The 15,000-nt window shown below is 44.0% G+C and overlaps 1 protein-coding gene across 4 annotated transcripts in view; it reads right to left on the bottom strand.

The window, feature by feature from the left end:
* Positions 1-15,000, bottom strand: part of adck1 (aarF domain containing kinase 1) — a 106,639-nt gene that overhangs the window by 49,062 nt on the left and 42,577 nt on the right. The window contains exons 1-2 of one of the 4 annotated variants that reach the window (XM_076978979.1): positions 11,598-11,710; positions 10,678-10,834 (exon numbers count right to left, since the gene is read on the bottom strand). The exons of the other annotated variants lie outside the window; for them this stretch is intronic. Of the exons in view, the coding sequence (XP_076835094.1) occupies positions 10,678-10,683 (6 nt within the window). The 5' untranslated portion in view covers positions 10,684-10,834; positions 11,598-11,710. Of the gene's footprint in view, positions 1-10,677; positions 10,835-11,597; positions 11,711-15,000 lie in introns of those variants that run through there. 4 annotated transcript variants of the gene reach the window in all.

Below are 15,000 nucleotides of genomic sequence, written 5' to 3'. Positions count from 1 at the left end.
ATACCGCGAACGGGACCGCGAGATCAAAGAGGCCCGAAAGGAAAAACGACAATTACAGCGAGCGTCCCACGGGAACGCTGCAGGTCAGGACGGAGAGAAGACGGACCGGACCACGAGGACGAGCAGGCACAGGGCCGGGCCTCACCCGCTCCACGTCTTGACGTCGTCCTACTTTTGTCATTTTGTTTGCCTGTGACACGTGTGCTGATGACCTTCTCTGTCCTCTCCGAAACGATCTGATCATTTGATTTGTGTCTGTTTTTGTTTTGTTTTTTTATTTTATTTTATCTAAAGCCACGCGTGACTGTACAGATCAGCCTGGCACCTGCGATGCTAGCACCTGATAGCCCAGGCTGACCTCTGACCTCCTGCAGCACAGTCCTGACCAATGGGTGAACACCTCTGTAAACAACCTCGGCTACTCAGACAGGACTATGGTGTTAGAGACAGCTTATCGCCATGGACAAATTTCATGTCATGGTGTAAGAGTTGGATGGATGAATCCAAAGAGATGCAGAGATCTTGTATCTTGTATCAGGAAAAATCTCATTTACATGTCGTTTTCACTCAAGTTAATCAGTCCTTCAAATTACATTAAGTTTGCATGATGCCAACATGGTGATCTAATCACCATCATGCATCTTTTAATTAGTTCCATTGGCATTATACCTCCACAGCAATAAGCAAGGAAGCATTTATTTGGACAACAGACCAGTTTTGGCAACTTGACTGAATGTGAAGTGAGTATTTGTAGACATCTCGATTTTTAATAGCAGTGTGCTAAAATAATACGATCAGAGGTAAAACCTCTCCATGCTGCTATTTGTCATCAGTGTGTTGGGTATTACTTTGCTGGTAGTTTCCTGATGGAGGCATCAGGAGAGCTGAGTGTAGTGGAGGTGACGGAGGTGAGGCAGGTGACGAATGTGAAGGAGGTGACGGAGGTGACGGAGATGACGGACGTGACGGAGTCCAGGCCGGCCCTCTATTGTGTCACTGTTGTGTAAAGTGGATGACTACACGTCTCTGATGGAGACATGTTGGCAGGTCCCGTGCTGGCACAATAATGGACAACGTTCAAGAATTCAGAAGTATTCAGACTTTCCTGTCTTGCATAATACAATACAAGATGTTTTGGTGTGGCTCCTGAGCAAGAGTCACTAGAATACAGCCACCATAAATATAATACATAAAGATAATCTAATAATCTGATCACTGTGATTTAAGTTAACAGAAACTATCCTGACTCTGGATTAGAGCAGGTTTGTGAGCTCATGCATCAGAAGGGAGTGGGCAGCTCTCTCTTCTGCCTGTCACTCCGCCTTATGACGTTAACCTCAGCTAGAAAAGCCAGTGATTGGCTGCATGCGCCCTGGAGGAAGCATGTGACAGCGATCACCCTCCCTGATTGGCAGCTGTCATGTGATGGGAAGAGTTCCCTGACAGGCTGGAACTGGATATGAGTAAATCAGTGAGAAAACTTTTTTTAATAAAACACGTAAATAAATAGATTTTGAATAGACATCGTATTGCGTTGGCTGTAAACGTCGTTCGTATGTAAACGATATTCAGTACGAATGATGTTCGTTAAATCTTGGGGCGTAAACACCGAATAATTCATTAATGCCTTGTATGAGCAACACATACATTAATATTCTTATGGTAAAGTAAGTTTTCAATTACTCCTCTCCTGTCCTCTGTCTTCCTCTGCCAGTAATACTTATTGTACCCTCCCTCCTTTAGAGATTAGCAACATTATGCTAATTAAACGAACACAAAAATCAGCCACCATCAAAACACTGACACGCTTCTACACAGTTTGAAATCATTGTTGAATCGAGGCACAAGACATTTTAAATCACCAACACAAAAACCTAATATGGCAGTGTGCGACAGTGGGGAAGACACTGCTTGTGAACACAGAATGCAAAGCTTCTGATAAGATCAGCCATGTGTACTGTGTCGTTGTCATATTCAAAACATATGACTGCACCTGTTTTGTGCATTGAACCTGAATGTGAAAGATATCTAGACTCTAGGACTATTTATGAGATGGCAGAAGACAGCAGGAACTTGTTAACATACAGCTCTAACGTACAGAATATAATCTAGACTGCAGGAACTTGTTAACATACAGCTCTAACGTACAGAATATAATCTAGACTGCAGTAACCTGTTAACATACAGCTCTAACGTACAGAATATAATCTAGACTGCAGGAACCTGTTAACATACAGCTCTAACGTACAGAATATAATCTAGACTGCAGGAACCTGTTAACATACAGCTCTAACGTACAGAATATAATCTAGACTGCGGGAACCTGTTAATGTATAGATCTAACATACCGAATATAATCTAGACTGCAGGAACCTGTTAACATACAGCTCTAACGTACAGAATATAATCTAGACTGCAGGAACCTGTTAACATACAGCTCTAACGTACAGAATATAATCTAGACTGCAGGAACCTGTTAACATACAGCTCTAACGTACAGAATATAATCTAGACTGCGGGAACCTGTTAATGTATAGATCTAACATACCGAATATAATCTAGACTGCAGGAACCTGTTAACATACAGCTCTAACGTACAGAATATAATCTAGACTGCAGGAACCTGTTAACATACAGCTCTAACGTACAGAATATAATCTAGACTGCAGGAACCTGTTAACATACAGCTCTAACGTACAGAATATAATCTAGACTGCGGGAACCTGTTAATGTATAGATCTAACATACCGAATATAATCTAGACTGCAGGAACCTGTTAACATACAGCTCTAACGTACAGAATATAATCTAGACTGCAGGAACCTGTTAACATACAGCTCTAACGTACAGAATATAATCTAGACTGCAGGAACCTGTTAACATACAGCTCTAACGTACAGAATATAATCTAGACTGCAGGAACCTGTTAACATACAGCTCTAACGTACAGAATATAATCTAGACTGCAGGAATCTGTTAATGTATAGATCTAACGTACAGAATATAATCTAGACTACAGGAACATGTTACCGTACAGCCCTAACGTACAGAATATAATCTAGACTACAGGAACATGTTACCGTACAGCCCTAACATACAGAATATAATCTAGACAGAAGACAGCAGGCAGAAGACAGCAGGAACCTGTTAACATACAGCTCTAACATACAGAATATAATCTAGACTGCAGGAACTTGTTAACATAAGCCTAGAGCTCTAACATACAGAATATAATCTAGACTGCAGGAACCTGTTAACATATAGCTCTAACATACATAATATAATCTAGACTGCAGGAACTTGTTAACATATAGCTCTAACATACAGAATATAATCTAGACTGCAGGAACTTGTTAACATAAGCCTAGAGCTCTAATATACAGAATATAATCTAGACTGCAGGAACCTATTAACATACAGATCTATAACATCAATAACATATCTTTTTCAATCATATAGTTCTGTGATCATGACATTTCTTAGAATAGCTCTACAAAAACACAGCTCGTCACACTAGGCATCTAAAGATCGATTTGTACTTTCGATTAAATAATTTTGTTGGACAATATTTTGAGTCAGTGTAAAAAAAAACTATTTGAAAACAAAAGTGATACTTAGCATTTTTTTATAGGGTTACTCAAAAAAAAACTTTAAAGGTCCACTCAATTGCTTTCAGTTAAACCCCCCACCCCCACCACCACCCCTCCCCCACACACCCCTCCATCACTCCATCCCTCCATCTCTCTCATTCTTTCTCTGAGTCCTACATCTAGGCGCACACTTTGGTGGGATGTGCCCACTCATCTACATCTTGTTTTAATTTTGAGGGCTTACGGCACCGTGGCAATCAAACAATGCAGCACGCAGCCCTGTTATTTACCCAGCAAGATGACATTAAGTCCCACTCACCAAGGGGACGGTAACACTTTAAAAAGCACTCAGGTAAGGAGTCACAATGACATACAAAAGCAGCTTTTTACACTCTCCATGGGGTGGAGCCCTAACAGCTTTGCCTTAAAATCCGGAAGCAGAATCTTTCACGTAAATACCCCACACCCCGCAACTCCCGATCCACAATCCCACCCCCGCTCCCCCACCACCTAAGTGGTGAGGAGGGGGGGGGGCACCAAAGGCACTTTTAGATTCACCTCGCCGTCCACAGCACTTGGGCAAAATTACAGGGAGAAGCAACAAAGACCACAAAGCATTCCACCATGCTGAGCTCCATCAGCGTTCGGGCGGCTGGAGATGGCCGTGTCATTTTCTGCAGTGAGATCGCACGATGTTTGGAGAGCTGAAGCCCCGAGGAGCCCCCTCGGGGGTCAGGGAGGCCGAGGCAGGGGTCACCATCCCTGGCATGGAACACAAGATGCAGTTTCCTCCATGCGGGGCGTAGTCAGTACCCATCATTCCATGCCACGGATACCGCACAGGGTGGCCATGACAACCACAGCACATAATCTCAGCACCATGTCACATACGCTCATATATGTAATCCAAAGAGTCATTATCCCAGAGCATACGGGTCATGCAGTAATTATCCAGAAGTATATATAGGAATACAAGGACCAATTACAGTGTACTTCAGTAAATGTACAGGTTGGACAGAAAATATAGAGCATTAAAAAGACCTGGGGGGGGGGGGGGGGGGGGTGTTGAGCCTTGAAAAGAAAAAAACCTGAGCTGAGAAGATCCGCATTAGGGTGACGGTGGAGCGACAAGAAAAGACACGATGGCTGGTGAGGTCGAAAAACGACAGCAAAAAAAGGCTGTAGGAAGGCCATCCTCCAATCTGTCCCAGAAAGTCCTTCACCAACAAGGTGTCCGTCCCCCCGTCCCCCCCCCCCGTCCCCCCCCCGTCCACGACAAAGAGTCTGAACCATCGCCGCCCGCAGTTCTGACATTCCGGACATAGACGACAGAATTCCACGTGTATTTGACACTTCGGTATCGCTTTCTCTGACCAGCGGTCTTTCCCTGGGCCCGGGGCTCTCTGAGAAGGCCGCCCTTCGTGGGGGCTGCGAGGGCGTTCTGCTGGGGAACGGCGAGGCAGCGCAGTGGTGGGAAATGACTGCACCTGGGCCCGACTTTCCCAGCCACCGTGCGCGACTCGAACTAATCCCATTCAGCTAATTGCGCCATAATTACCAGCGATAAAAGACCATCGTGTAATCAAGGTCCCACAAGTGCTGCTCACCGAGCGGCTAAACAAAAGGCTTCTGCCGTTTTTTTTTTTATGCACCTCATAAGTCTTTCCGCCGAGCTGTTCTTTTCTATTCTGGGGCGACTAAAACGTAACATATTGTGACTGATTGCAAGGAGCCTGAGTATTCATTTGCTGGTATTCAACCCCCCCTCCTCCTCCCCAGCTTCCCCACAGGAGAAAGTTCTCCACAGAGAGGTGCTACTCATTTTGTTGCCAACATCTCGGGTGGCAACAGCGCAGGTTGGGCGTGGTGTTTGACAGGCCTCTCCTTCACACATGGCTCCCCATAGTAGTTCCCCAGCGAGGCCTTCAGTCAGTGTGGAGAAAGGCCTGATGGATCCACGGGGCATTCGGAGATTGCTACGACAGCCTTAACCTACACACACCCAGATGATAGAGGGGACCTTAACCCACACAGACGACACCTATAAACCAGTTTATGGAGCAGACTTTAGACCAAGCAGACGACACCTACAGACTAGTTTATTGAGGGGACTTTAGGCTTACTGTGGCAAAATGTGAAGGCTCTATCCTGGGCTGCTCATGTAGTGCACGGTGTCTCATTCGAGTGTTTTAGAAACAAAGAAACAAAAAACACAAGTCCAAAAATGGCCCCACAACTAATCTGACAGAGAGCATGCAGAGGACATCTGGACCATCAGAGCAAATCAGTGTCTGCCCCCCCAGGCCGACTAAAACGAACATTTGCGTGTGTTTTTTTTTTTTTTTTTTCGCGTGTACTTACCAGTAAATAGTTTCTTCTGCAATGTTAAACGGGCAAATGAAACCAGGAGTCTGTCCCTAAAGCAATGGACTAATTTAAGCTCACGTGATTGCAGGACCGCTTAAGCGCAATTTAAAAGGGGTAGAATTCTGAGAGATCAGAAAGAAAAATGACTCGTGTTTGTGCCATATGGTCACATTTCATAAGGCATTATGGCACACCTGGCGTCAGGACCACCGTTTAAAAAAGCACAACCTGCAGAAGTATTAACAAAATCTTTCATCAGCACGCTGAACTCCCCGTTCTCCGCCGAAGGTTATCACACGGATCCGCCCTGGCGGCTTAACGCGGACGGCTGCTTTGAAAAGCAATTTTGTGCGTGGCTTAACCTTGCCCTGTTGTTCCTGCCTCCAGTTGTCCTGGCTCCTTTCCACGGGCCCTCGGGGGCCCTCCAATGGATTTGCATGAAGTTGACGTGTTGCTGACAGACGGCGGGAGAGGAAATCGGCGAGTCTTAAAAGGCGTAACATCGAGGCTCTCCTCCAAACCTTACGGAGCAGAAATACCTACAGAAGCAGCTCTATTTCACCTCGTTTTCTTCCAGCATCATACGGCACGCACGTCCTTTGTGTTTAAACCGTATCCAGCCCGTGTTTGCTGAAACCGCAAAAAAATGGAAATCGTCTTTTGCGCCTGATCGCGTGACCGAAACTAGAGAGAAAGCAAATGGCCTCTGGAACTGCCGCCCCCCCCCCCCCCCCCCCCCTCGGGTTCTAATTTAGTGAGAGGGTGACTAGATCGGAGCGGGAACACCCTACTAGAGCTCTTCCAGGGAATCGCTTCTGCGCCACACGAGAGGTGTGAGCTCGCCTATGAAAAATGGGGACGCCCTAATAGGAAGATCTAAGTAGCTCTTAGATGCTGTTGCTAGCACATCCATCAGAGCCAGGGGTTCTGGAGAAAGTCATTACAGAAAGTCATAAGAAGAAATGCGGAGGGGACAAAAGAAGCCAAATACTGATGTTTCCACCATCTCCCGAAGGCACTAGAGCACAGTTCACAAAACATACAATGCAACGTGTGTAAAAAAAAAAAACCCCACACGGAATATGTGAGCTGGGGAACACACCCACGTCCACGTATACAAAGACGGTACAGACCGCCGACAGAAAGTTCAACTATGTGTTAATCTGGTATTTTGGAGAGGTGTGAGCTACAAGGAAGAAGTGGGATGCAAATAAGTAAGTCAGAGTTCACTCCAATCAGCATGGCTATAGCCCACTGCCATTTTCATAAATACATGCGGAACAGCCTTCTCATTTACAATTCGAAGAAGTTTCAAGTTTAATCTAGCCACGCATTCAGGAGCATGTTTGTCATCAGCGAGACGCCCGCTGCCATTTTAGCACGGCGTTGGGGAATAATAAGGAGTTTTCTAACCAGCCCAGCACAAAGACACGTGAGGTAATGTGTAATCAGGGGCGATTGGCTCTTTGTGCGGATAAGCGCGGTAGCAGTGCCGCTGCAGACAGTATAATGGTGATGGCGGCGGTGATGGTTGGGGGGGCTGGGGGGGGCCTCTGACACGCTGCTGCCGTGTCTCGAAGGTGTAATTAAAACACGCAGTAATCACGCGGCTGCACGGTAAAGCCGAACGCAGACGGCGCCTCCCGCGCGGACACCTCAGATTCTGCTTGTTAACGAGATCAAGTGTTCCACGGCGGTACAAAAGGAGGACAGGGTGAACAAGAGTGGAGTGAATAGATCGCTCGATCCCTGTCTCGTTCAATAAAGCCGAGAAGTCACCGGAGCCTCGTTGGAGCCGTGTCGGAGCCTCGTTGGAGCCTTGTAGGTGTACACTTGCACTGTATTGTGACTACATTAACGAATGAGACATATGAAGCAGACAGACAAGCACTTAATCGCATGTTAACGGGAGACACTCACAGCTCGTCACCTTCCCAAAGCTCGTGATGCACTTCTCCTAAATCTGAAAACGACTATCTGAGAAACTGGGAAATACGGAGTTATTTGGCATATCTTCTGAAGCAGTTTTTGGAGGGAACAGAAACACCGCATCTCCAGCGATCTCCTCTCATCCAGATACAGTTCTGAAGTTTCTCCCAAGCCTCCGCAGACCCTTAAATAATAACGTACAAAGGGAGAAATGGAGGTGACCACTCCCACTCCTTACAGCTACTCATAAACCACTTCACTTTCTCTCCGGTTAGCGCAAAAAGGGTCATGTTATTTACCTACATGTATATTCATGCTCCAATACATTCCACTCTATGGACAAGGACAAAATAAGGAAGTGGCACGAACTACAATATAATCAGGCCAATGGTTTTATTGAGACAAGTTTAAATGTTTAAATGTTAAGTGAATCTCTGACACCTACACTGAACGGTCGCTCACCCATCTAATTGCACACCTTTGACCTTCAGAACAGCATCAGGTCGTCACAGCATACATTCCACTAGGTGAAGAAGTCATTCTACAGGAATGAACGAATGAATGAATGAATGTTCAATGTATATAGCGCCTTTCGAGATCGAGTCGCTTTACAATTTTAACACAGGTACAAGTCTTACACGACCAATCACACACCGGAATCTTGCACAGTTGCCGTCAGTCAGATGGAGGTAGAGACATGCTGTTCTACTTCAATGGGATTAAGATCTGGGGACCATACAGGAAAGGAACCAAGAATGTACAGCCCCTGTGCGATGGTACATTGTCCTGGGGAAAGAGTCCTTCAGTCATAGGGTCAACAGATGTTATGAAGGGGTGAACTTGGTTGACCGCAATGCTTAGTTAAGGCCTACCGTCCATCCACAGGTGTCAGAGGACCCAGTGTGGCCCAAGAACATATTACACCACACCATTACTCCACATTAACCAACCTCAATCCTAAATGTGTGCCGCTAATGCCAAATTCCGACCCCCCCATCAGCATGGTGCAACAGTAATCTGGATTCATCTGAGCAGGCGATGTTCTTGCGTTTTCCCCCTGCTCAGTGATCCAGTTTTTGCACACTTTTACCCACCGTTTCCCTTAGACAGCAATGGCACTCAAACTGGCCATGTGCTGTAATAGCCCATCTGTGCTAAGGAACGATGAGCTGCTTCTTTGGACGCAATTTGCTTGACTGTGCACCAGCTGTTCATCAAAACGATCCCCGACATCATCCGCTGACCCCTTTCGTCGACGAGTTGTTTACGTCCACGGGATGCCCTTTGACCCCGTGTTGTTTTCTCGTTCTCTGGATACTCTCAACACCATTGTGTGAGCTCCGGCTGGTCTTCTGCCGATGAGCTCAAATGATTCTAATATGGATTCATGCTGAAACTGATCCATGGAAAACTTATTCACGGGATTTTATGCCGCACTCCGGGATCACATGTCTAATTTCCATACAGGAAAGCTCCAATTATGAAAGGAGAGTTGCCCCGTGTTCATTTAGCTTATAAATACAATTTGGGAAACTGAAGATGAAGAAACAAACCGATTCTTACAGTCCTGCATTAGTACACCAAGTCAGAGCGTGACATAATTGATCGTGGCTCCGGCCTTCAAAGCAGATCACTCTTTTTGGGCTCCAGTCAAGAGCCACAGCTTGGTGGCCTCTCCCAGCGCTGGGGGAACAGACTAGATTAGCAAGCCCAAATAAGAGCCTGGGTGGCCCCAGTGGGAGAGAGGATGCGAAAAGTGCTACTTTGACCTCTGTGTGTAGAGCAGGGAGGGGTCAGGGAAGCTCAGAGGGAGAGACACGGGTTTGTTTAAGATGTCAGCCATGCTGAGCCCCGAAGACAAGGCACGGAAGCACACGCAAGGAAGAAGGAAGAGAAGAAGGAAGGAAGGAAGAAGGAAGAGAAGAAGGAAGCCAGCACAGCTGGGCCGCTTCTAATCAGAAAGCACGGAGGGGAGGCAGAGTCACACTTTAAAGATTTAGCATCATCTTGTTACCATGTGAAGTAAGCAAGTCACATTATGGGCTCCATTCGTTTAGGAGGGGGAGAAGGGGGCGAGAGCTTCTGTCTCCGCCGTCCCTTTTTCCTGCCACCTGTCTCGTCTTTTTCACCCCGTCAGGGCGCTGATTAAGAAGACGCGCAGCCTTGAGTGATGGCTGATTGGGTCTTCAGGGGGGATCGGTCTTACCTTCGTCTTTCTTCAAATTCGGGAGGTCGGGTAAACAGATAACCTCACAGCGAGATGACTGTCCAAATCAAGGGTCAAAGTGCAGCGAGAAAGGGGGACGGGAGACAACACGAGATCTACAGCGAGATCTCACGACAGGAGCCTGTGCAACCAGCGGAAGGTTCTTGACTAACATAAGAACTCATTTTTTGAAAGCACTGCAAACAGTACACATACGTTAAAAATATTCACGTACGAGTACTGTTCAAGAACTAATTATTTATGTAGTCAGCAGTACTGACAGCAATGTAAAAAAATGCAGGCCTAATTGAACACTTATTTGTTTGAATACATGCTTGTTTTCATCGATAATATGACAGATATTTAAAACATATCACAATATACATTTTGCAGTCTGTCCAGGTGTACAGGAAAAACACTGACTGAAGGCACAGTTAAAAAACGGCGTTCTAAACAATGAACGTTTCTCTTGAGTTTCGAGTCAAACACGTTATTATTGGAAAGACACTTCAGTGGAAGGCGGATTTCAGGACAAATTTCATGCCTGGATCCTGGAAGTACATGGATATGTTAGCTGGGGCGTACCTTCATCACACAGGAAGCGGCAGAGCCGAAGCAGGGTGACTGAGTTTTGGAGACGTGCTGAAACAGTGTCCTAATGTGGGCCCCGGAACTGATGGCTGCGACCTCTGTATAGAAGCCGGTGATGGTACACAGCTCTCCATAGTCATCTCATTCAGGGCTGCATTGACAAGACAGAGAAGTGCAATCACTTCTAGCATTGCTGCGGTCCCATTCAGAGCGGTGCCAATATATAGAGTGGATGAATAGCTTGTTAATGGAGCGGATATTCATACTGGAGAGATGCAGAGATAATATTCGGCTCCAAGGGATATGAGAAAGAAATTCTGGAGAGTGAGATAGTGGTGTGTTTATGGTAATATTCTAATCTCTTATCGCGCTATAGACGTGGAACCCAAGGGGTATTTATCAGCTTTTGAACTGACACACCACTGCTTTATTCATTTTTATCACCATTTTGAGAACCTTCCACCCATCTTTGTGTCATCATATCTAAAAGCAACAAGAGTTTATGATTCCTTTCTGATTTGCCAGCGAACGGATTCTGCTTGGCTTAAAAAAAAAAAAAAAAAAAAAAAAAAAAAAAATAACTTCGGCCGGCAAAATAAACTTCTGTTTGCAATTAGTTGAACCCACAGATGATGCAGTAAGTGCTTCAAATGTCTTCTCGTGTTATGACTTGAAATTTCGGTCGCGAGCCGTTCCCTGAACACAACTGCTGTCATGGAACATTAAAACATGCAGTGCTAAACACTGTTTTGGGCTAACAGCTTCCGGGGTGTTTTGAAGAAGATGCAAAGCTCCAAAATGTAGGCCTGCTGAACACAAATGTTATGGAAAGATGAGAAGAGTATTTGTCATGCACGTGCATAGCCTGCAGAAGAGAGGTTTGGGGAGGGGTTTGCACTGATAGGATCACCTACCCTGCTGTCCTCTGAAGAACTATGGGTAGTACAGCTAACCAGTAAGCAAGCCAGTGCTGCCCTCCGAGATGAGCGATCATGGTCAGCCTTCACAGCTGAACTTCAGCCTGTGGTTATCTGTCCTTAAATTAAACAAACACGTTTACTGTAAACATGTTTACTGCAGCTTTGCCATGTTAGCCAAGCTGCAATAAATCAAGCCCAAACTTCCAAGAGCATAAACATTAACTTCAGGAGGTTTCTGTTTGTGTTTTTGTTTATTGGTTTTTAAACAAGTTATAGAAGAACAGTTTGTGTAACCAAACTAAGACCAAGCTAACAAATATATAATTTGAAAACATTTCCCTCACACAAAATTAGAAGTTCCTCATATTAGTATCTGTCCGAGATCAGTTTTCCAAGAGAACAGACACAACTCTCTGACCATACGGTCAATTCGTTACAGTTACAAGTTACCTTGTTTAAAATGTAATTGTAGTGTAACTTTTCTGATAACTTTTGAAAAGTAATGTAACTAATTACTTTTTGATTACTTTTTGATTACTTTAAGGTTTAAATGAGTATTGACCCATGATCAACATTTAATTTTTGAGAACTGACAGTGTGAAACTTAAAAGAGTACTAAGCTGAGAGGGAATTGCTGACAGGCAATCACAGGAGGTCCACAAGAAGAGATGCCTGCACCAGGCATGTAAGATTCTCAGACTACTGTCATCGGGCCATACTCTTTTCTGCTCCTCCCCCAGGCTCTACAGTGGTATAGGATAATCTGTATATTATCTGTATGATTCCATCTGTATTTATCACATTTATACCATATGTTTTTCTTTGCCCTGTGCATTGTACTACCATAACTACATTACACACACATGCATTTCCCTAGGTAATTTATCTACTCTGCACATATTTATTAACCATCTTTACTTACACTAGCTGTAACTAACTGCATTGTATCTCTAAATAGGCCTACTGCATTCTATACAATCTGCACGTGTTGCACTTGATTAGATACCAAACTGCATTTCTTTACTTCATACAAATTTAATTTAAATGTATTGCTTGTCGAACTGTAGGTCTAAGATAGGTCCAATGATACCAACTGGGTAGGCTAAGTCGTGTCATAGACATCGACAAACGTTTTTCCAACACCAAACAGTCATAAATACTCATTTGATACCGTCTGTCATTGTCTATAATAGTCATGTATGATTTCAGCGAATACCTGTTTAGGACTTTAAACAGCTAATGTGGTTAGCCTGTAAATCAAGCTAGCATGCTAAAGGACAAACACATTCAAGTGAATGGTAGTAGCTAGCCTAGCAGGTAACTATGGAAACCACTGTGTGTGTAACGGTCAGCATACCCTGCTGTTAGCTCGCTTACAACCTCAATACTGGTTGCCTTCTGATCGGAAATAAACCTCCAAACTCCGAAATTTACACAAAGGCTTGGCATAATCACAAATAGTTGCCGATGGTGGCACATGGTTCACATTTATTGACAACACGAAAACAAAACAAATGCTCCTTAAATGTCCAGTGAAGGCGTCTGTCATTGCTGCTTGAGCTGAAACTGAACCGCGCGTTTGCTGCTCCAGCACAGAAACAAGCGGGAAACGGCGATATAGGGCGCAAAGCAATAAAAATATCATTAAATATTTCACAAAGGTTTTTGTTTATATTTTTTAAATGTAACTAAAATTGTAATTCTTAATTGTTCCAGAAGTAACTGTAACTGAATTACATATTTTCTCATTGTAACTGTAACGAATTACAGTTACACTTTTTTTGTAATTAAATTACATAACGTCGTTACATGTAATTCGTTACTCCCCAACACTGCATACGGCAGAGGTGGGGACTCGAGTCACATGACTTGGACTCAAGTCAGACTCGAGTCATTAATATTAAGACTTTTGACTTGACTTGAAAAAATATTCAGAGACTTAGACTTGACTTGGACTTTTACACCAATAACTTGGGACTTGAACCTGTTTACTTGCAAAGACTTGATTTTTTTTACCCCAAATCTAAATTTTAAAACGCATATTAATATTTATAAAGTGCGCCCCATTAATTTCATTTCCGTCCTTCTGACGCAGACCAGTCCTCTGCTTTTCCACACTCTGTACGTGTGTGTGTGCATGGGCTGCAGCACAACCAATCAAATGGGGGGTTGGCGAACGTAAATTTTTACCGGGCGGGGTGTAAAATGGACACAAATTAAGTATTATATCGCGATCGATCGATCGCCAGTGGTTGGTGCCAGAGCGAACTAGTAACTCATTGAATCATAGATGTGGATCAGAGGTAAATAAACTAGATTTTTTTCCGGCGTGAGATATTCGGATGTGTGGCGTGAGAGCGTGTGAAGACGGTCAAATGCGTGTGTCTCACGCTCAATGCGTGAGAGTTGGCAACCCTGGGTTCTGTATCTGAACTCGGGGAAGAGAGCCTCTCTCTGTCACCATCATAATATCCAGTTCTATCTCAGCATGGATTGTGTATTTGAAGACATCTACGTCGAGAAAAAAATATATTGACAAAAGTGGAGCGAGTTTTCAGCTATGGGGACATCATTCATCGTGCACAAATGACATACAGACTTTTGGCCAGCAAATGCAATGCAGAATAGTTTACTGAAATGTCTAAAGTTGCAGATTCCTGTTAATTGTTCAGTTCTTATATTTGTTTGTCTTGTGTCACTCACACATGTTCTCCAAGAAACCAGATAAGAGAAGAGAGGGAAAATGCTGTTATGGTTCTTTGTATTGTACTGTGAAAATATCAGCACTTTTTATTTGAACATGGAGTTCTACTTATGACTTTTTCACAGAATATTTATTTCTGGAAAATTGTAGTTTAAAGTATGAATATTTTTGCAGCTAAGTTTAACAAATTGAACTGTGCAATAAAGAGGTGTAATTTTAATTTTTTTTTATACTTCGTGTTTTCAGTTGCACATGTTTTATCAAGATTTGAGGAGAATACAGATTTAAAAAAGAACGCATGTCTATTATTTACATTTAAAATATACCTGCAACATTGGTAAAAAAAAAAAAAAAAAGACTCGAAAGGACTTGAAAGTTTCAGACTTGGGACTTGACTTGATTATTGCCTGTCTTGACTCGAGACTTGACTTGACTTGAGTGTCTTTGCTTGAGACTTGACTCGGTACTTGAGGTATAAAGACTTGGACTTACTTGAGACTTGCAAAACACTGACTTGGTCCCACCTCTGGCATACGGTGAGGTAAAATAAAACCAGCTCCCCAGTGACACAACAAAAAGGATACATGCCCATATACACACCGACTAAATGTCGCGATGGACAAGCGGCAGAAGAGGACCGTGGTGATAGATGTTGAGGTCCCACGTGACACCAACATCAGGAACAAGGAACAC

This window comes from Brachyhypopomus gauderio, chromosome 17 (genome assembly GCF_052324685.1).
Source record: "Brachyhypopomus gauderio isolate BG-103 chromosome 17, BGAUD_0.2, whole genome shotgun sequence".
Lineage (NCBI taxonomy): Eukaryota > Metazoa > Chordata > Actinopteri > Gymnotiformes > Hypopomidae > Brachyhypopomus > Brachyhypopomus gauderio.
The sequence above is the reverse complement of the archived record's forward strand: the minus strand, read 5'-3'. Positions and strand labels throughout refer to the sequence as shown.